Here is a 21,217-nt window from a genome sequence, read left to right as displayed (position 1 = left end):
CGTGAGAGGGAAATTTGGTCTCTGCATTTATCCCAATCCGTGAATTAGTGAAACACACACAGTGTACACACAGTGAGGTGAAGCACACACTAATCCCGGCACAGTGAGCTGCCTGCATCAACAGCGGCGCTCGAGGAGCATTGAGGGGTTAGGTGCCTTGCTCAAGGGTACTTCTGGTCGGGGTTCGAACCGGCAACCCTCCGGTTACAGGTCAGAAGTGCTAACCAGTAGGTCATGGCTTGCTGTGTCCATCAAGAGACATTAGAGTTAACATGCTAGCAACATTTGTATTAGTGCCAACTGTTGTTGGTGATCTGTAAGGTTTTGCATTTGAAATAAAAGTGTTTGAAACCTCAGAAAAAATTCTGGCCCCTGTCTGAAAGGAATTCTTCATGTTCAGCAACACAGAGGACTGCTTGCCTGTTATGGGAAATGAAACCCCCTATGTCCTTGAAAGGCTCAGGGTTGTCAAGCCAAGACCACACTGAAGCCATAACAGAACCTCAGTGTTTCGGGCAACTGATAATAAACACATTACATAAGTCTGTTCCTCTGCCAACTCCTCAGCTTGTCAAAGGAATAATAACCCCCCTTTAATGCAGTAACCTGTGGAAAAGCTGATTGATAGGAAAATGGCTGTGTCATCAGAGGCTTGGCCTATTGATTCTGTCGATGTCAACTGTGAGTCACAGCACTCTGGCCATCGCGGTGCAGAGATTGGGCTTTCCACCATTAGTACTGACTTCAAGTGCATTAGGGATAAGGGCCAGATAGCAGGCAATTAGTGACAGAAAGTAAACAAGGCAATTTTGGTAAAGATATTTTCTAAGGGTGGGGTCACTTTACACAGAAGGGCTACAGCTATAGTGATCGTTGTGTTGTACAGAAGGTGTTGTATTGAGGGAGTGTTTGTGTTGTAGTGATTCTCAACTGAATGTACACTGTTAATTTAAGGCATGACTCAGTTCAGTTTTCATTGTTAATCTCCTTGGGAAATTCTGGGAAAGTGTATTTATTCTATTTTGTATCATGTTGTCTGCACTGGTTGTATTGGTCCCGGAGTGTACTGTGGAACAACATGCATCCATTTCCTGAATGTTTTGTCCATTGTAAATGTTTTCTTCATGTGGTGCCTGGCTGAGTTATAGTCTAAACATAGAGATACATTTTAATAAACCACCTGGAACTGTTGAATGCAATTTGCTTCCCTGCATCTCTGTGGTCTTCAGGCATAACTGCTATTATAAGAATATGTTTAGTCTTTACAAAGTATATTTATTCAATTTTTGTTTACTTAGTATTTCATGATTTACATAAGCCTGTATAATATATGGACTCTTTGAATAAATACATATTGTTGCATGTTACTTACATAAACAGTTTCTTGATCCCAACTGCGTCATATTGCAGTGAGAAGGAGATGAGGGAGTCGACGGGAATTCTGGGAGGTTTCATAAGGGTGCCAGACTGGCAGGGCCTTCTGCTAGAGGCCAGACTGTGTGTTATGACAGAGTGACACCCATCAGCAATGACAAGGTGTCAGGGAACCGTTACAGGGCATTTCTTGAGAATAGCCCCCCTCCTCGCAAATACACACACACACACACACACACACACACACACACACACAATGCATGGCTTTGGATATATTAATTTAAGTATTTATGTCATTCCAGTTTCTTAATTTTAAGGAATAGAATCCATGTAGCACACATTTTGGAGAAGGGCAATATAAGTCCTTAGCCACCACAGCACTTGTAATGTGCCTCTACTTGGTGGTTGCAAAGAGGTCACTCCGTGTTTTTTTTTCTGTCAGTGTGTGAATTCAATACATGTGGTGCTGCATCACTTTAAATCAGTTGTTTCTTTTTTGGACTTTGATCAATCTTGTCATAAATGATGTATATTACTGGCCCCAAGTGACCACCTGGCCTCAAGAAGCTGCTTATATCCGTCTGGCTTTAAATTAATGTGACAGCCTACAACATTAAGCCTTAGTGACTTAAGTGACAGTGAAAGAGGTATTGTGTGCATGTGTGTGTGTGTGTGTGTGGGTGTGTGTGTGGGTGTGTGTGTGTGTGTGTGTGTGTGTGTGTGGGTGTGTGTGTGGGTGTGTGTGTGTGTGCGTGCGTGTGTGTGTGTGTGCGTGTGTGTGTGTGTGTGTGTGTGTGTGTGTGTGTGCGTGTGTGTGTGTGTGTGTGTGTGAGAGTGTTTAGCCCCATTTTCTCACTTTGGTTCTCAGATGCTCCCTGGGTGGTTTGTCCCTGCTGATTAGCCTCTCGCACAATCACACCCATGCTGAAATGTCTGCTCGTGTGTGTGAATGATCTCATATCTCTGGCTTCACACTCATCTGGCCACACACTAGCATGATGGGACCTTTTGCACGCTGTCACTTTGAAAATAAATGGTATTTATTTATTTATTGTGAACGCTCCCCTCTACTCAGATTTTCTACTCTGAAGGGAATATTGTAGTTGTCTAATCTGCATCTAGACCATGCTCATAAATGGAATTATTAACAGCCATTTCCACACAAACTGAAGGAGGTTTTAGAGCTGAAATGGAGTTATATGGATTTTATGTCTTGCTCCTATCACAACCTGTCTCTGAACTGAAGTATAGCATCCATACACTGGGAAATTTCACTGAACCCATAAAGCACTAACCGGGTGTCTTTTATCTAAGGGAAGACAACATATTGGTATAGCTATTGGGTGATGATAGTCTAGCTGTGTGCCATGACCCCATTTGATCATGTGATGTGATTCCAGCATCAACACAATGAGTTCTGTGTTGTGGTTCTGATGCTCAGTGGCAGTGGTAGATCTGTGGGTCTAACAGGGAGGCCACGCTGGGCACATAACTGAAATGTTCCGTTCATGTAGCGTCTGCTGCAACATTTAGCTTCTACTGTGATCAATGGAACTGGCTACACCAGACGTGATAGCAGTGCATATGTTCAAAAAAATTAGACCAGTCTTCTAAAACTATTTTCATGCTCCACGAACGGAGTGCTTCCGTTGCAGACCCTGTGAAGCCCGGTTCTCAGTGTGATGTATGGTGGGGAGGCTGAGAGCACCTGGTTTAGTGGGCATCATCTGCCTCTATTCAGATAGGCCACTGCTCTGTTATGAGAGGCTCAAAGGGGTGCTCAGGAAGATGAAGTGCAGCAGCAATTTTTCATTTGCTCTTGTTATTGGGCTCCTCTTTCCACTCTTTCAGTTTCTCCTCCGCCCTTTTGTTCCTTCCTGTTTCCTACTTTCTTCCATGACTCGTCTTTATCTCTCTCTCTCTGTGTTCCACTTTAGCACTTTAGTGTGTCCTTGCTTCTGTAATGTGAAGACTCTCCTGAAGCATGTCTCTCACAAAGACATCCAGAGGTGGTTGCTGCTCTACCTTGCGGTTGTACAACAACCCCATGAACCAAAGCCAACCCCCACCCCAGTCCTTGCTGGTTAGAGGCAGTCTGTCATTCAGTGGGTCTACTCTCACATACAGGTTTCTGCTGCTGTGAAACAGTAGGGACAGAGGAAGTCAAAGACAAGCCAAATATCACTTACACCGTATCCTAACGGCATGGGACGTGAGTGAGCGTTGGTGACAAAATCAGTTTGATTACTGTTTTCCATTAGAATGTTCTAACTGGATATGAGTGAAGCAGTGGAGAGCATTGTTGTTCTGCCGTGTGGAATGAGAAACATGTTTCAGTAGAATGGCACATTGAACAGATTCAGTGTGGACAGAGAGCATTCAATGCTATGTGACAGTTGAACGCTCGCGTGCAGTAGGACAAGCTGTTAGGCCCACTCGATGGCAGTGCAGTTACCTTACGAGTGTATTTGCCTGACTGATAGGAGTGGTATTAAATGAGATGATGAATAGTGGTTAAATTAGCTGAGGTGATCTGTAAGACAACAGGGGAGCTGAGGGAAAGAAAAAGGATTGCTTGTTTTAGTTGTGCTTAACTGTCCTTTTTTATGTGTACACTGGTCTTATACAGACTGTGGTCTGAAATTTGAATCTGATATTTTAATTGTAAATCATATAATTTCAGTATTATGTTATGGAAGACTTCACCCTGAGTTTTTAAAGAAGCCAGCTGAAACCCAGTGTGAAATAGACATGTTTTGATTTGCAGCCATATGAGTCTGAGTTCCTATTCACTGAAAACCATTAGGAAGTGAAATGTTAGTGAAACGTGAAATGTTAATTAATATGGCTTTGTGGCCTGGGTTCAGTGATCCTTTAACACCCCTTATCCCACACTGCTAAGAACAATGGTAAGGGAGTGAACTCGTATGTGTGCAGACTATTATACTGATTAATATCGTCTCGCTTCCTCTTTTTTCTGTGATATGAGAGTTGGTTGGATAAACATAGATTGCTACTCCCCTTCCCGTGCAAATATTTGGTGTATTTTTGACGCGTGCCACCTTCGCCTTGGGCACTAGCAGGTGACATCTGTGGGCTCTCCTCTCTTGTCCTCTCCTCTTGTCTCCTCTCACCTCCTCTCTTCTCCTGTTGGTGTTCAGTATGTTGGTTTGTGTGATTATCAGGGGATAACATGCATCAATGTCCAATTTCATCAGTTAGGTCTTCAGTATGCAGATGTTAACAGCACTGGTGAATGTTAATACTATAATTAATACAATTTGTAATGAATGGTTTACATGCATGAACCAATGTACAGTGCATAAATAATGTTTGGGAAAAACATTTGAAAGTGTGGTGATTTTTTTTCTAAATTGCATAGCTTTATAGTTCAAAAAGTGCTTTTATCCCATCTTCTGCTCAGTAGGAGGTTAATATATCCACACAACATTAGAGAATTAGTGGAAAAATGAGTGCAGTTGTGAAAAGCAGAGACATAGGAGATGAGAGGATGAGAGACAGAGAGAGAGTGAAAGTAGGGAGGGATTGAGGGAGGCAGGCAGGGAAAGAGTGAGATGGTGTTTTGCCACACAGCATTAATGTCAGATCAAAGCAAACCCTTATCTTAGAAAGGGATTGTAAAGCTACCCTCTGGATGTCTGCATGGCTCATGAAGGGAGTAGCTCTTTCTCTCTTTCTTCCTCTCTCTCTCCCTCACCCTCTCACTGTGTGTGTGTCTGTCTGTCTGTCTCTCTCCCTACCCTCTAAAATTACCAAGGATTTTCTTTCTTTTCTCCCCAAGATGTTGGCATGGCAAAGAGAGAAAGTAGGTCACCCAATGAGTAAGGGGAGTATTGCCTCTGGTTTAAGCGGGGATGTATCATTTAGCCGCAAGCTAAGCAAGTCCGATAAGAGAGACTGGTGACGCTAACGAGCAGAAATGGCTCCAGTTTCGCACGGCTTTAGTCAGCTAGCATAAGCCTCTTTAGCCGGCGTGCAGACTAGGCAATTGGCCAGTCCCCTCTGAGGCTGCAGGTAGATGAGCCGGCATGCCCGAACACCTCCCAGCTGTTGCTCTGTTTTGGTTCTGCGGTTTGAGAAAAAGAAATGAGAGATGAGTCAAGTGAGGCAAGGGGCTATTAGATGTGTAAGAAGAGAGGACTTAGGAAAGTCACTGGGCTGTTTTGGCTTGTGTTGGTGCGCAGGCAGGTGCTGCAGCCCATTTGTATTCCTTCCAGTTTGTTTATTCAGTCATGCAGCAGCTGAACCTGTCATCCGTCTCAATCCAGTCACCATCCCTGTCTCGTGAGAAGCACCGAAAAAAAATACAGGGTGACATTCGACACCTCTGTCGTGTCTGTAAACAAAACCTCCCATTGGAAGAAGATGACCTTTGAATTGTGCACTTTAATTGGCTGTAAATGTTAATTAATGACCGTTTCTACATGGTTCACAGCACAAATAGGGCTCTTACACAAGGGATGGATTAATGGGTGATGGAAAGACTGGGGGAAGAAGTCTTCAGGGAGACTCTCTTGATGACTTGGTGTAATCAGTGTCTTTGCATGTGCTTTTTACAGATGGAGCAGCACGTGACCTGGAATGCTTTGTGACATCTCCTTGATAAGAACATTTCAACCGGGCTTTTCTACTTTTTATATCGCTGTTGGAGTTCTATATTTCCTAGACAAACACATCCCAAGTTTTTATTGAGGCTCTCCCACCAGACGGCCTTGGCTAAAGACTTGTTTAAACCAACCAGTCTGCGGATTTTCTCAGTAAAGCAAGTACGCAAGCAAGGTGTCAAGCAGACAGTTGAAAAGCGCAACAATGGAGACATTGTCCCAAGACTCTATCCTGGAGTGTCAGATCTGCTTCAACTACTACAGCCCGCGGCGGCGGCCCAAGCTGCTGGACTGCCACCACACATGCTGCTCGGTGTGCCTGACTCAGATGCGGGGCGGCCAGCGCGAGGTGCGCTGCCCGTGGTGCCGCCGCATCACCAAGCTGCCCGCCGGCCTGTCCGTCTCCCAGCTGCCCGACGACCCCGACCTGGTGGCGGTGGTGGCCATCCCGCATGCCTCCGAGCACACGCCCGTCTTCATCCGCCTGCCCAGCAATGGCTGCTACATGCTGCCCCTGCCCATGGCCAAGGAGCGGGCCCTGCTGCCGGGGGAACTGGGCTGTCGGCTGCTGCCGGGCGGGGCGGCAGGCCTGGGGCCCGGGGGCAAGGGCAGCGGCGTGGCGTTGGTGGCCATGCCTGAACAGGAGCCCCTGGGCCTGGGCAGTCTGGAGGGCCTGGAGGTGGAGGAGGAGCGGAGAGGAGGAGCGGTGGGGGGAGGTGGTGTGGGTGGGAAGGGCTCCACGTGGTCGGGAGTGTGCACGGTCATTCTGGTGGCCTGCGTGCTGCTCTTCTTACTGGGCATCGTGCTCCACAACATGTCCTGCATCTCCAAGCGCTTCACCGTCATCTCCTGTGGATGAACTCACACACAGGCCCCTGTGTGTTTTGAGATCCATACACTTAACCATACACTTACCCCTTACACACACGTACACACACACACACACACACACACAAACACACACACACAAACACACACATACACACACACACACACACACACACACACACACATATGCACACACACACAAGCACACACTTCTAACATCCTCCCATGGTGAGGAAAGTGAGAGGAAAGTGGATGTGAACGTTAAAAAATGGCTTCATGGATTGTATGGATGTTACACTTTTGTTTTGAATTTTTTGGGACTGTGGAGATATGCAGTTCATACAATGCAACAGAATTACTCTTGCATACAAACAAACAAACAAACAAACACCCAAATTCACACACACAAACACAGCTACATCCCTGTCATTGGATACTCGAGGTGTCTCAGAGCTGATTAATTTGCCCCGGGCACTGGATAAAAAAAACATCAGGGTCTGTCCTGCCCAGAGCAGCCCTAAAACAGGCCGGACACTCCCTCTATATGCGGTCAGTAGGTGTTGGCCAGTAGAAGCATTTACTTTCATGTTTATTACTTACTGTTTGGTTTTTCCTATGTAAGTAAAAGAGTACACAACTGCACAATGTGAGACATATAATCCAGTAGCTAGACCTTGGCCTGGCTTGTGTAGTTTAACAACAACAACACATTGTGTCCTGTGTTAACATGTAGACATGCTCGCAATGTAGTTGAGTATTTGTGAATGGGCTCTGTGTTTTATTTCATTTGATCACCAAGAAAATAAGGTGTGTGGACAACGCTTTTGGTCATAACAGCGTATGCAGTGATCACTCAATCTTGGTGTTGTCAAAAGCAAACTAAACAGAACAGGGAGATATATGTTAATATAATACTGTTATACCAGCAGCGTGTAACTTAAAGCACAGATCCACCATGCCAGTGGTAGGAGACTGGATAGTAATAACAACAATAATGTGTTCTGTAGTCCCTGGAGAAGAGTCCCTAGAGAAACTGCTGTATGTCTCTTTGTTCTTTAAATGTCCTCTTGTCCACCCAAGAAAACACAATGTAGGTACTGCTTTTAAAAGGGAAGAGGTTAGTGTTTGATCTTGCCTGTGGCACACACACACACACACTCTGCATTCATTGATCTGATGCTGAGTGCAGGCTTTGAGTCATGTAAGAGAGTGGTGGAGCAGTGATCATAGTTTGTGTGTGTGTATGTGTATGTGTAGCTTAACTAGCTACACAGTAATCTCATTGATTTATATACTATGGTTGTCTGTAGAGACCTTTGACTTATCCCATGTGTGCCAAATTACTTGTTCCTCTTGGCTCTCTCTTTTCTCTTTTCAGTTTAGAGTGTATACACAAACAAACAGGGTGAAGCATTTTGTATAGACAACATGTAAAGCAAAAAAGCAATGATTGTGTTTCACTGTCTGCAGTTATATGTGTTTTTGTATGACTGAGGAAGCAGCCTTTTGTCTACAGACTGGGAGGAGTGTCAGCAGGTCATGTGGTGATGTTTTTTTTCTCTCCCTGGTCCAAGATTCAAAGGAAACTGGCGAAAAAAAAGTTCATATTAGTTGTCTGCTTGTGAGACATACCACATGTCTGACAAACGATTACACCATCTGTAGAACTTGAAACTGTGGCTTTCAGTTGATAAAAAGGGGAAACAATGAAACTGATGTGTTCCAGTTGGAGCGGCTGGCCCTGAAACGCCCAGCATGTTGGCCAGAGTTGTCCATCTGTGTAGAGAAATTAAACCTAATAGGATGGACAAGCCACAGTGTGGTTGACGCAGCTAACTTATTGTTCAACATTTTCAACAGATACTACAGCCCAGCATGTTAATGTGAGGTAGAAGGTATATCTGCTAGGGCAAATAGGCGAGAAGTAGATCAAATGATCAATAAGGTGGCAGGGAGAATAGAGAGATTTAGATAGCATGGGAGCACTGGATTTGTAGACTGATGTGAAATAATCTGATCATACACTCACTGATATCCCATATCTCCAGCCTGGTCAGTTTGTGATGGCCCTTCAGAGATGGTAGCCATCAACAAACTGGTGCATCTTGCTCCTTTTGTGGCAATATCAAAATTGACTGTTAAGTAATCATTGTGTGTGTGTGTGTGTGTGTGTGTGTATGTGTGTGTGTGTTTTCCAGGAATACATTCAACATATTCAGTCATTCCAGCAGAAATTAGCCAATGTTTTTACAATGTCAGTGGATGGAATTCTGCTGAAATCAAACTTGCTCTTTCAGAAATATGATTTACTTTCATCTCCGTCTATGGGCTTTGGCACATTTGATTGGCTCATGTAGGTTATTTCTTGAGAAGATTCAAAGTGAGAACATCTAAAAAGCCAAAAAGACACCTTTGCGACTAATTGATGACCCTGTAGTTTCTTTGACATAATTACTTTATGTAATTAAAAATGAAGCGTCTATTTGACATATGCAAGTAACAGGTGCCTGAGAAATTAGTTTATTTTGGAAGCAGTTGCCTCATTTACCCCCATACATGTACCTTCCTTTTCTTAACACCAACATACAAAACTACTGTAAAGAGTCAGTACTGGTTTGTCTAGACTCTGGTTAACACAATATACTACCTGTGTGTGTATACTTGAGAGAGAAAGGCAATTTAATGATGTGTGTGTGTGAGAGAGAGAGAGAGTGTGTGTGCGCGTTATGTTGTACAGTACCTCTGTTGTGATGTTTGTTCATGTCCCAAGGTTTACTATTAAATAATACTTTGAATCAATTCACCTTGTTTGTGTATTTTTTCCAGTACTACACTGCATTGCAATAGCACTATGTATTTTCTTTTGATTTCTTTGAATGCTATATACTGTATTTGGTGATGCCCAAACCATAATGACCTAATGGAAGTATCTACATATTTTTATTTTTTTGTATTTTGTCACACAAAATGTGTGCACTCATAAGTGTTCTGAAGGAAAGGAGTTGCACCTAAAACGGCCAACAGATTAGTGTCCAGTTCCATTAAATGAAATAGCTTGCTCCGATGAGTTCAACTTGGTCATGGATGGATGATCATGTTTTTACTAATCTTCTCTGTTACATTTCACAGTCTACATACAACACCCAGTCAATAGTTTTATGATAACTGGGCATTTAAAAACATTTCCTAGCTAGTTTTATGACATCCAGTGGCACATTTTAATTTACTTATTTGTGAATTACCACTGGGTAATGGGAAGTGAACATGTTATATAACAACAGTGACTTAAGACAACTCATCAACATTATCTCAAATGGACAGCTGCTTCTCTTTCAATTACCATTGTGCAGCAAATAGCCTCAGTGTGCATTGCAGTGTCTTTCCCCATCTCTTAAAATGACATCCTGTGGTGTTGTACTCTTATGCAGTAAACAAGATACCATAGCTGTCTCTCATTTCTGATTGCCTTGTTACGAAGTCAGAGCTGCTACAGGGACAGATTATCTATAGGTGCTCTGTTAAATCTAGTGGACAAACCACAGTGGAGGAAAGTATGTGTTTCTGTGAGGTGAAACAGCGAGTGAACACACACACACACACACACACACACCTTATATACTAACACACACACATAAACACATTTCCTGATTGAGTGCTTCTGTAATGTGACTTTCACAATCCAGTGAGGTGTGCTGCCTGCGATGATCTCTGTTTGGGCCACATCTGTAGCCTGGCGTTTGTAACCGAGCCCAACCTGAGCCACAAAGACAGAGCACATGCAGACAAGGAGAAAGGAAGGACATGGGAAGATAGATGGGCCGGCATCGGAGATGTGCTTCTTTCCCTCGCTCACTCTAAGCCAGCTGCACGGGGGAGGAAACTGACGACGACAAGGTTACCGGTTTGCGTGTTGACTGGGATTGTTTTTCAGTAGCTGGATCCTTTGTGAGTTTCAAGGGGCAACAGCATACACTTTCCACTTGGATAACAGTGCTTAGTGCTATCAGGAGCCATGCAGACACTAACTATCAGATGAAAGCAAGGAAACAGGTGATTAGTTAAAAAATAAACACACACACACATATACACACATATACACATTTCACACATGTTGATGATCAATCCACAGTTAGTGGATGATTCCTATGATTACATATATATGTGCAACACATAGCATCAGAGCCTCACGTGCCCTCAATTTCTCCATTACTGATCTGAGTCAGTGGAGCTGAAGCTCTGTGTGGTTCCTCTTTCCTTGTTCCTCATTTTGTTCATGTAGGCTAAACAGATAGCAAAGCATGATGAATTATCTGCTTAGAAGGACTCATCCTTCTAAACCAAATGCACACATCCTACATGTATATGTATGTCTACATGGTAGTACGTTTTAATGTGTGTATGCTGTCAGGAAGTAAGGCATTTGCTTTACCAGCACAGAGTTGGGGTAAGGTCTAGTTGGTGGGGGGCGTTGAGGAAGGAACATCAGTTGCATTTTGACAGGATCAGGTTTGCTGCGGAATACCAATCTTTTCCAGTTTGCTTATCATCTCTCCACAGGACCACTGCTCCTTTACTAATTGTCTGAAAGGTCAGGGCCTATTTCTCAGTGGATTACCTTTTCGGATTGTCCACATTTTGTATTCAGAGTCTGATTCCATGACTTTCTGATGAATGCAGCAACATCTATAAGACAATTATTTCCTGCATAATGTTATGAAAAAAACCCTTAAAGAATTAACTTGGATTTATACCTACTAACAAAATGAATTGCTGACCAGCTCGTGCTGAGGGCAAGACTAATTATACAGAAACAGCCAACGAAAATTTAATTGCATTGCATCCCTTATCAGACAGCTTTCGTCACCACAGAGACAGGATTTCATTAGAAATACCTTTAATGAGGCGGTGAGGCAGTGCATTCAAATCAACACAAGAACTGTGTCTATGGACAGCACCAGGGAATGAAGAATTCTTGAAAATAGATCAGACAGGTATGTGATTTACATGTGTTTACTTTTGGTGTGGATCCTGTTACATTTGTTTGGTAAAGTAAAAGGAGTATTGTTTACTAGCCTGGAGATTCCAGACCCAAATCCGAAAGATTACGGGTCTGGCCATGAATAATGTGATGGCCCAACTCGAGGGGCGGCACCAAGCATGCATTTGAAAATCACACTGCACGCAATTGGATAACACTATATGCCCAATGTTTACTGACTGATTCCGGACTTCGACGCCACTGGATAAGACTACTACTGTCATCGGGTTAGCTCACCTCTGGCCCACCTATATCAGATACACCAATGTGATTGGTTCCCTGTAATGCAAGGGGCAAAAGTAACGTGCATCATTACTCATTGCCAGAGTCTATCGCTGAGCAAATTGATATTGAGAACTCTGGATTCCCGGGATAATTGTTTACCATTTCAGAGACAAATATATGAATTGTGTGTGTGTGTGTGTGTTTCAGAGAGAGTTTGTGTTTGGGTGACCCAACACAATACACATAACCTGGAGATGAGCCCGAATTTACCCAGTCTACAAAATGTGAGATCGGAAAATTCCGTCTGGACTTGGGAAGCCTCTATGCCCACACTAGAGCTGTGTGCACTAATCAAATAGTCACCTGAGTGTGCTTCTGTTGATTTTGTTTTCAACAAAAAAACTGTCGCTTGAGAAGTTAGATGATTATATTTCGCTATTACATCTGTTGTACAAGATATTGCCATCACAATAACTTTAAAAAAAAAAAAAAACAGAAAACAGCGAGTAAGGCATTTGTCGAGAAGAAGTTTGTTCTGGCTGTTCTCCCCGCAGGATTCACATATTTGGTAGCTCTGATTGGTTATGTCTATCCAATCTGCACATTCCTCCTCTTTAAAGCACATCCCATAATCACATTCCTATGGTGGAGTACCAGACTCAAATTCTGAATAGTCTAGCTATGTCAGGCTAACATATAAACCTGCCAAAGATACATTTTTACATTCAAATTAACCTCTTACAAGTCAGTTAACGTATGGCCTCCCTACAATTAGCACGTAGTGTATGGACATTAAGTTCTATCTTCCTGATACTCCTCTTCCTTTGTCTTCCCTGTTTCTCTCTTTTCTCTTTTCGCTCATCAGGCCCCTTCGCTCCACAGGGTGTGGAATTCCCCGGCTGGGTCTGACGGTGGCACATATTCCCTCAGTAATTACTCCTTAAGTGTTTAATCTCACTGTATGAAACTGGCCTCATTTTCACTTCAGTGACGAAAAGGTCTCTCTCTCTCTCTCTCTCTCTCTCTCTCTTTCTCTCTTAACACTCTATAGCAGTCTCCCTCTCCCTCCCTCATTCTCCCTTATCAAGAGTTGAGGCCTAAGGTTTAATGCCTGTGTAAAGGGAGTTAATTAAAATGCCTTTTCGTGAACGCAAAATGAGCTAAACCTTTTAATATCTGTTCTCACGTTTCAAAGAGGGGTTTACATGGATCTGTGCCATGCCATCCAGGAGTTCTCTCTACAGAGACCACACTCAGAAAACACAAACTGGCACACTTTCCTCTCCAGCATGCTTTGTCTATAACATTATGCAGAATTATTTACACAGTTCATTTCCAACTTGATTTTCACATTGTTTTCATCTGGCTAAACATGCTCCAGACACACGCGCGCGCGCACACACACACACACACACACACACACACACACACACACACACACACACACACACACACACACACACACACACACACACACTCACACTCACACACACACACACACACACACACACACACACACACACACGCACATGTACAGAGGAGCTGTTTCCTTTCCCACATACTGCTGGACTATTGACAGGTCTCTGAGATATGAGTCAGAGGATCTGCTTATGGGTCAATATCATATTTCCCTGCAGCATGATTTTATGGATGATTATGTCTGGGATTTTGAATATGAACTACACTGAAATGACAACATAATGATAGAAGATGAAATAGTCCTGAAATCTATTCATGGGACAAATGCTTTCTTTATAAACCTGGCAACCACAGGCTTGGTAAATTGACAAATACAGTTGCCCAATGAATGTGCTTACATGCTGGGCAAAGACTGGAAAAAATCTATGAATCCACTTAATGAAATCGTTAGAGAGTGCAGGAGATTTATCATGTTTGCTTGGTTGTAGAATGTATGCCTATGAACCACAGCAATTCAGAGCTTTCTCCTCTCTTTTAAAATCACATGCATTTGGCCTTAGACATGCAGAGACTCAGTGCTGGTTTGCAAGTGTTTGGGTAATATATTCACTCCACTGCAAACATGAACAGGACAAATCCCCACATCTTCAAGTGTTGCATGATAACTGTTACAATTGAGTAAGCTTTGATCCTGTGCACTTCCTTTGCCAGTGACTTTTTCCCACTAAAAACATGGAATCACTGAATTCCAAACCATGGAATCACTGAATTCCACCCAGGTGGAAGCAATGTACAGAGACACAGCCGTAATCAAAGGATGCGCGAAAATGGAGGCCAAATTGTCAACCTGATGAAAACATTCTGCAAGCACTGAGGGAATCATGGCTGTTACATAGCCCATGTAACATCCCTGTACTGTACTTTGCAGCGGCACCGTTTTGAAATACAACTCTTAACTGGCTTTGGTGCCTCTGTTCTGGTTGTTCTTTTGTTTACGAGTCTATTCTGTACAGATGCTGAAGGAAATAATTCTGTATTCATATTTTATGTGAATAGTTTAATGATTCAAGTCTTTATGACTTGAAAAGGGGGATTTGAAAGTGTTGTGAATCAGCCTCATTTCTGTAAATGTACACTGTGTAGATCTTATGGTCATTTGTGATTTTGTACCCATGTGTACCCTGTGTGTGTCTTTGGTCTGTATGCAATCATCCTTTGTTTATCCTTGAATTCAGTGAAAGCCTGTCTAGATGCCTATCACCAGGTGTGAAATGTTAATGTTTGTAGAACAGCATGTGTCCAGGCCTCTGAAGGACTTCCCAGGAAAGGGGGTAGTTTTAATTAAAAGACAATAGAAGCTGACCAGACCTGATGAAGGCCTAATCCTCATCCTCCCCTTCTATTGCATATTTAAACTGGGTTGGACCTAGAGGTCACTCCTTCTCTTTGTGTGTAACTTAAATTTGGTAGACTGTTTCTGTGTAGTCAGAGAAGTGAGAGAAATACTGAGAACACTGGTGAAACCCATGATGGGGTGACCCAAACATGTACCTCTCTCCCTTGAGGGCCACTGGCCCCTCATTGAAAAGAATAAATGCCTGGATCCTGATAGCATCGTCCTGACTGAGTCTTAAGAGAAATATGGTAGTAAAAATATACTATCAATGCACAAAAATAACATGTAGCTATCTGTCCATTGCTGTTCTGAATTGTCAACAGATTACATAGACATCAAAATATAATATATAACATGCACAATTTCAATACCATTCTTAACAGAGTATGCCACAGCAACAGCACAGTGTTTTCTTTTTTTCTCTTTTACCCACTCAATAATATTTCAGTCTATTAGCAGATATTAATTTATTTAGATTCCTGTATGTATGTGTGTGAATGAGTGAATTCAGTTGTTACACAAAACATTTTTACAATGTTCTGCTGTCTCCTTAGTAAATGGAACTAGACCATTTTAGGAAAGTTGGCATCTTTGTGCATGTTCTGATCGTAGGAACTGTCCCTATAGGACCTCCACCAGGGCCGTTTTTGGGGGTAGACAGAGTGCTGGCATTAAGCTGTTAAGATTTAGAAATATAATGGGGGGAGAGAGATTCTGTAATGCATCTGTCGCTACTATGCAGTCTTAATTCCTCACCCCAAAAGTGTAGCCTATACCTTCTTCTTCATTCCCGAAATCTTTTCTGAAGCTGCACATAGCACCACTCATAAATAACTTTGAAACTTTGCCGCCAGAAGGTCGCCACAGAAGAAATACCATGGGCTGTCAAACAGTTTGTTGTTATTTGCCATAATGCTGCGCTCAATTTTTGTGAAAAACTACAAATATTCCAATAGGACATTACATAATATCTACATGTCTAGAATTTACCTTAAGATTGGAAATAATCCACATACCTTGCTTCGGTTATTGCTTATTCTGAATCTGAATATGATCTTAATCCGGTTAAGGCAATCAGAAAATGTTGTTTACATGGCAGTGTCTTATTCGGAATATTGTCTTAACTGGATTAATATTGAAATATTAATGTCCATGTAAACACACTCAGTTATTCCTTTGTCTCCTGCTAATTCAACTAGGAAAGCTGGGAGAGCTGTAACCCCTACAAGGTTAATTCATTTGAATATGTTCCCTCTGCATTTGTCTCACACACTGCATCACACTTCTCACATCATACCGAGGGCAGTGTTCACCCCTTCTTACGTCTTTCTGTCTCAAAGCCATTTCTATCACTCCTCTGGCTGAGAGAGAGGTCACTCTCCTCTCTGCACACCCAACCACCCATCTGTCAATCATTTTTGTCAGGCCCTTAAGTGCCATTTTGATTAGTGGCTGTCCTTATTTCACCCCACAGCGATGATTTTATTGGTCCTTGTCACAAAATTGTCTTTTTTTGTTCTGATGCTATTTGAAAATGATTGGATGTTATGTCCACCAGTTGTCTCTTTCAAACAAGCCCAGTGCTGTTACAGTAGTTGCTATTGCCACATGCTGTTTTAGCCATGCAAATCCTCCTTGTCAGACCAATACTGTATCTCAACTATCAAGGATCCTACAGCAGCCATCCTCTTCCAGGAAAGTCTACCCTTCGGTGTAATGAAATGCCATTGAAAGTCATTGATTGAAGGTCATCACGTAGGCCTCAAAATACTCAGAGACTCTATGAAACCTAATATCCAAAAACATAATGCATTCCATATAAAAGAAAAATAATATTGGTTTATGTGTAATTACTAATTTGGCAGTGTATTACGTTTCCCCACCTGTGTTTTGCCAGACTCTATTTCCTTTCCCTCCTCTAAACTTAACAACAGCTTTCAAGTGTAATTCAGACCACATCGATTAACCGCCCATCTCCAGTGAATGGCGTAATTAATTCAACAAGCTATAAAAGCAGTGCAATCCATTCTCTCTCTCTCTCTCTCTCTCTCTCTCTCTCTCTCTCTCTCTCTCTCTATTCCACTCCTTTGCACCTTCTCCATGTTTTGTCTGTGCCCACACATTGCCTTTGTAACAGAAGGCAGTCTTCAATGAATAAAGCAAGTCAATTAAAAATGTTAACAAAAAGATAATACAGATTAAGGGCCCCGTTCAAACCAAGAACGATAACTATAAAGATAATATCAAGCGATATCGTTCTAGGTAATGAATGATGACGTTCACACATAGTATAACGATAACGACACAAAGAACGGTATCGTTGGGGATCACTTTCGGAGCGATTTCGGGAACGAAAAACTTGACAGAATCCATAACATTTTAGCCATCACATTCATCAACACGAGGAGAGACTTTCCTTAAGTGTGATCGGTGTGGATGCTTTTATCGCTATTGTTATAGTTATCTTTAGTTATCATTCCTGGTGTGAACGGTCCTTAACACTGTATCATTATTAATATTAACCAGATAAGGCAGTCTGCAATTTCACAGAATTCATCTTGACATGAATTTCTTGAGAAAGCAGAGGCTAAATAAGTGTGCCCAAAGAAGGTTGTTAGCTTGATGTAGTGATCATTTACAAAACAGGGCTGCATATTCCTCCCTATTCTTTTCTTGTCAGACCGTTTACACTCTGTCAACCAGGACTCAACACCACCTTTTTGCAAACTAGATTATAACTTCTTTCTGCTGCAGTGAAGATGTGGCGTGTCTGGCCATCACCTGCTTTCATCTTCTCTGTAAACATGTAGCGTGGAAAACTATGTAGCCCAAAGTTCCATGTCATTGACATTTCCACCTAATCTATTTGGTTGTGCAATCAGATGAGGTTCTTCTGTTTCTTATTTCTCTGGTTTCTGCATCTTGATATAAAGTGCCCTCTTCACTGAACTCCAAGCCCTGGAGAAATTGGTGTTTTCCCCTCCATTTATGTCAGCGCATAACATGTTTGCCCTCTCACACTATATAGATTACAATATTAGCCACTGTGCCAGCCAGAGTGTAAAAAAGACATGGAGCATGTTCTGTACCTTGCCAGTGGATATTTTGAATAGATGTGACTCATTGCCTGGGCTGCTTGGGTCTCAAACACCTGAAGGAGACTCTCTCGAACCCCTACTGTGTGATGCCCTTTTCCTAGAATTAGCAGTGGCGGGAGAGCTGCTGCCTGGTGGCAATGTGGTAGTGAGTGCTATACACTGGATGCTGCCTCTGGTTCCCTACTTGTACACAGATACAGAATGTAAATCAGCTTGGTGAAGGTGCAGAGAAAATCTAAGATATTTTAATAACACATTTTCAACTGCTCATGAAGATGTTCCAAAAACCCAGGCACCAATCACAATCGCTTATCCGGCATGGGCGGGCTTTATATTATGACAGATAAAACAGTGCATTCAACACAACCAATGGCTGTACTGATGGCAACAGGGTTAAACAGATATGGATGTGTAGTTTCTTTGGAATTGAGTAAACAACTGCATTTAAAACCTTTGTTTAGAAGAAAGATTTGATTGCTGCACTTCTGAAACGATTTGGCAAGAGCTTGACCAAGTTTAATTTCACTGCTGGTTATGCCCCTGGAAGTTCTGAGTCAATTAAGCCTTTCCAGGCCCACTCTCAATCTCAATCCCGGTCTGGTGTTAACCAGGCTAGAGGAACTTATTTTCTCCAAAGTTTGAACTATATTAAATCTAGCGTCAATAATTTTGTCTGCACCATTGTTGTTTATTTTGCCACTTAAAATATCAATTATATAATCACAGCCGGACCAATTAAGACCTATGAGGTTAAGCAGACCATAAGTCTCGAAAATTGCCATCAAATAAAGAGAAAGAACTTAGAGGAAAATAAAGAAAAATATATAACAATGAAAGAAAAACATCTGTTATACTTTCAGACATACTTTCCTCATTTCCCTGGATGGCAGACAAAAGTTTTAGAATTAATTAACTACCTCAATTACACGCTCTCCAGTCGGTTGCAATATTTATTTAATCCAGCCATTGATCCTGCTCTTTGCTGCATGGCATGTTATAAGAGAATTGTATCAGGCCAACACAAATTATTGACAACATTGCCTTTATTGTGCTATCATCACATAAGTCTGTTTTTCTGCTTGCAGTGCATTATACTAACCCAAACAAACATAACCATGCAGAGATGCATGCACACACACACACACACACACACACACACACACACATCTCTAAGAGGCTGTTCATGCAAAGTTTTGTGTATGCCTCTCTAAGCGCGGTAGCTTACAAATACACACACACACGCACACACACACACACACACACACACACACACACACACACACACACACACACACACACACACACACACAAATTTTTCCCAAGTATTGGCTCAATCTTGCCCCAGCACATCTAATCCCTCAGTTGTGCAAAAATGGCAAGGCGAGGCGTTTTTTTTTCCTCTAAATCCCCATCATCAAACCCTTCAATCTACTCCCCCACTGTGTCAGCTCAACACCCACACACACACACACACAAACACACACGCACACAAACACACCCACACACACAAACACACTCACACACACACACAAACACACTCACACACACACACACACACACAAACACACTCACACACACACACACACACACACACACACACACACACACAAACACACTCATCACAACTGTGTTCATAAAACGTAGTGTGAATCACTCTTATGTGTACGTCTGCCCCAGCCTGTGTGCTGTGTGCAGAATGCAGGAAACATGTGTTTCCTCATATCCTGGCTCCTGCCATTGTTTACACAAACAGAGCACAACGCCCTCTGATCACACACTGAGCCGCTCCAAACAAGCTCCTGCAGTCCGACATGCTCACACACGCGATGCCTAATCAACATCGGATGTGTCTGTTTGTGTGAGCCAACACATTGTTCAGCTTTCAAGACATTGCACTCTATCCCGTTTTTAACATGAAGAGCACCAATATGCCCCTAAACTATGCAAGAAAAATATAATGACACTACAGAGAGCAAGAGAGGGAGAAGAAATGGGAGAAGGTGAGAGTAGCGGTGCAATGTAAGAGTACGTTTACACGAAGCAGGGTATTTTCCTAAACGAATATCTGGCCATCTACGTTTGCAAATAAAACTGCATTTACACGAGACCGTTTTTTTAAAAAAATGTGTTTACACGAACCCGTGTACATACATGCTGTCATGAGCACGCCAAACCACAGTGGCAGTCTAACGATAAGCTCAAACTCACATTAACCAATCAGAATCCTGAAAAGTTGCGAGAGCCACCGGAAACGGAAGTGTACTCTCTTCTTCGGATAGCAGCGGTAAAGCAAGTTGTTGTCGATACAGTAGGCCAACACATTCTTCTGTGCTCCTCCACATAAAAGATGAGCTGAATTTGCAAATGCAAACAGACAAAAAGGGTCTGCACCAACATAAACGTGATGGCTATTCTGAGCGCATCCATGATCACCTCAGCCCCAAAATGTGAAGTCGCTCGTGAGAACATGTAAATGTAAACATTGGTCACACATTTGGTGTACTTCTGTCGCATACTGTGACGTTGGCTGCCCAAAACTCCGTTTACCACAGTTTACAACCAAACGCATAAACAAAGTTTTCCAAAAAAATCACTTTGGCCGGAGTTTTTTTGGATAACCGTTTTACGGAGCGAATTCTCCGTTTGCGTCTAAATGAAAGGCTCAAACGTAGGGAAATGTCTTCGTTTATAAAAATACACATGCTCGTGTAAACGGGGTCTAAATAAGAAGACTGCGAGAAGGGCCTAACAGCAGTCCTATGTGTCTTTCCTTACTGAAGGAAGGGTTTTCCCCTCTGAAATTCTTCACCCATGCAGATGGGAGCATCCCCCATAGCTCCTGTTATCTGCTCTCTTTCTATTTATACCTGTGAAGACGTCATTGATCTGTTGAGGGGGCACTGGTTTCTAACGAATGCATAGGGGAGGCCCATGCCAAAGCTCCCTAGTTTTAAAGAGGTCATACTTATAATAAATATATTCAAGCCATGTGACACAAAAATGCTTGATACCATCTATGTTGCAGCTCCACCTCCAAAAGGCATTATTTGTGTCTGTGTCTCCCAAATGCAGAAGGAATTGTCCTGTATATTTTCAGGCCTACTAAACTTGAAGTGAAGAGCTTGAACTTGCCGTGTGTATTTGTGTGAAAAATATCAGGATAAAAGCCTACACATAATCTTCAGCCTCTTTGTGTCCTGTTGTTTAGGTATAT

The 21,217-nt window shown here is 42.5% G+C and overlaps 1 protein-coding gene across 2 annotated transcripts in view; it reads left to right on the top strand.

Moving 5' to 3' along the window:
• The window catches only part of LOC143131051 (E3 ubiquitin-protein ligase RNF152-like), a 29,082-nt gene extending 19,456 nt beyond the window's left edge, over positions 1-9,626 (top strand). For both annotated transcript variants that reach the window (XM_076290424.1, XM_076290423.1), the window contains one exon: positions 5,955-9,626. In XM_076290424.1, coding sequence (XP_076146539.1) covers positions 6,205-6,858 — 654 coding nt within the window. In that variant the 5' untranslated portion in view covers positions 5,955-6,204 and the 3' untranslated portion in view covers positions 6,859-9,626. The remainder of the gene's footprint in view (positions 1-5,954) is intronic.
• The last annotated feature ends 11,591 nt before the right edge of the window (positions 9,627-21,217 follow it).

Source organism: Alosa pseudoharengus, unplaced genomic scaffold, assembly GCF_046254945.1.
Source record: "Alosa pseudoharengus isolate Yale_2024_CS ecotype anadromous, Long Island Sound unplaced genomic scaffold, YU_APseudo_1.1 YU_APseudo_1.1_scf_18, whole genome shotgun sequence".
Taxonomy (NCBI): Eukaryota; Metazoa; Chordata; class Actinopteri; order Clupeiformes; family Clupeidae; genus Alosa; species Alosa pseudoharengus.
This window is presented reverse-complemented; position numbering and strand designations above follow the sequence as displayed.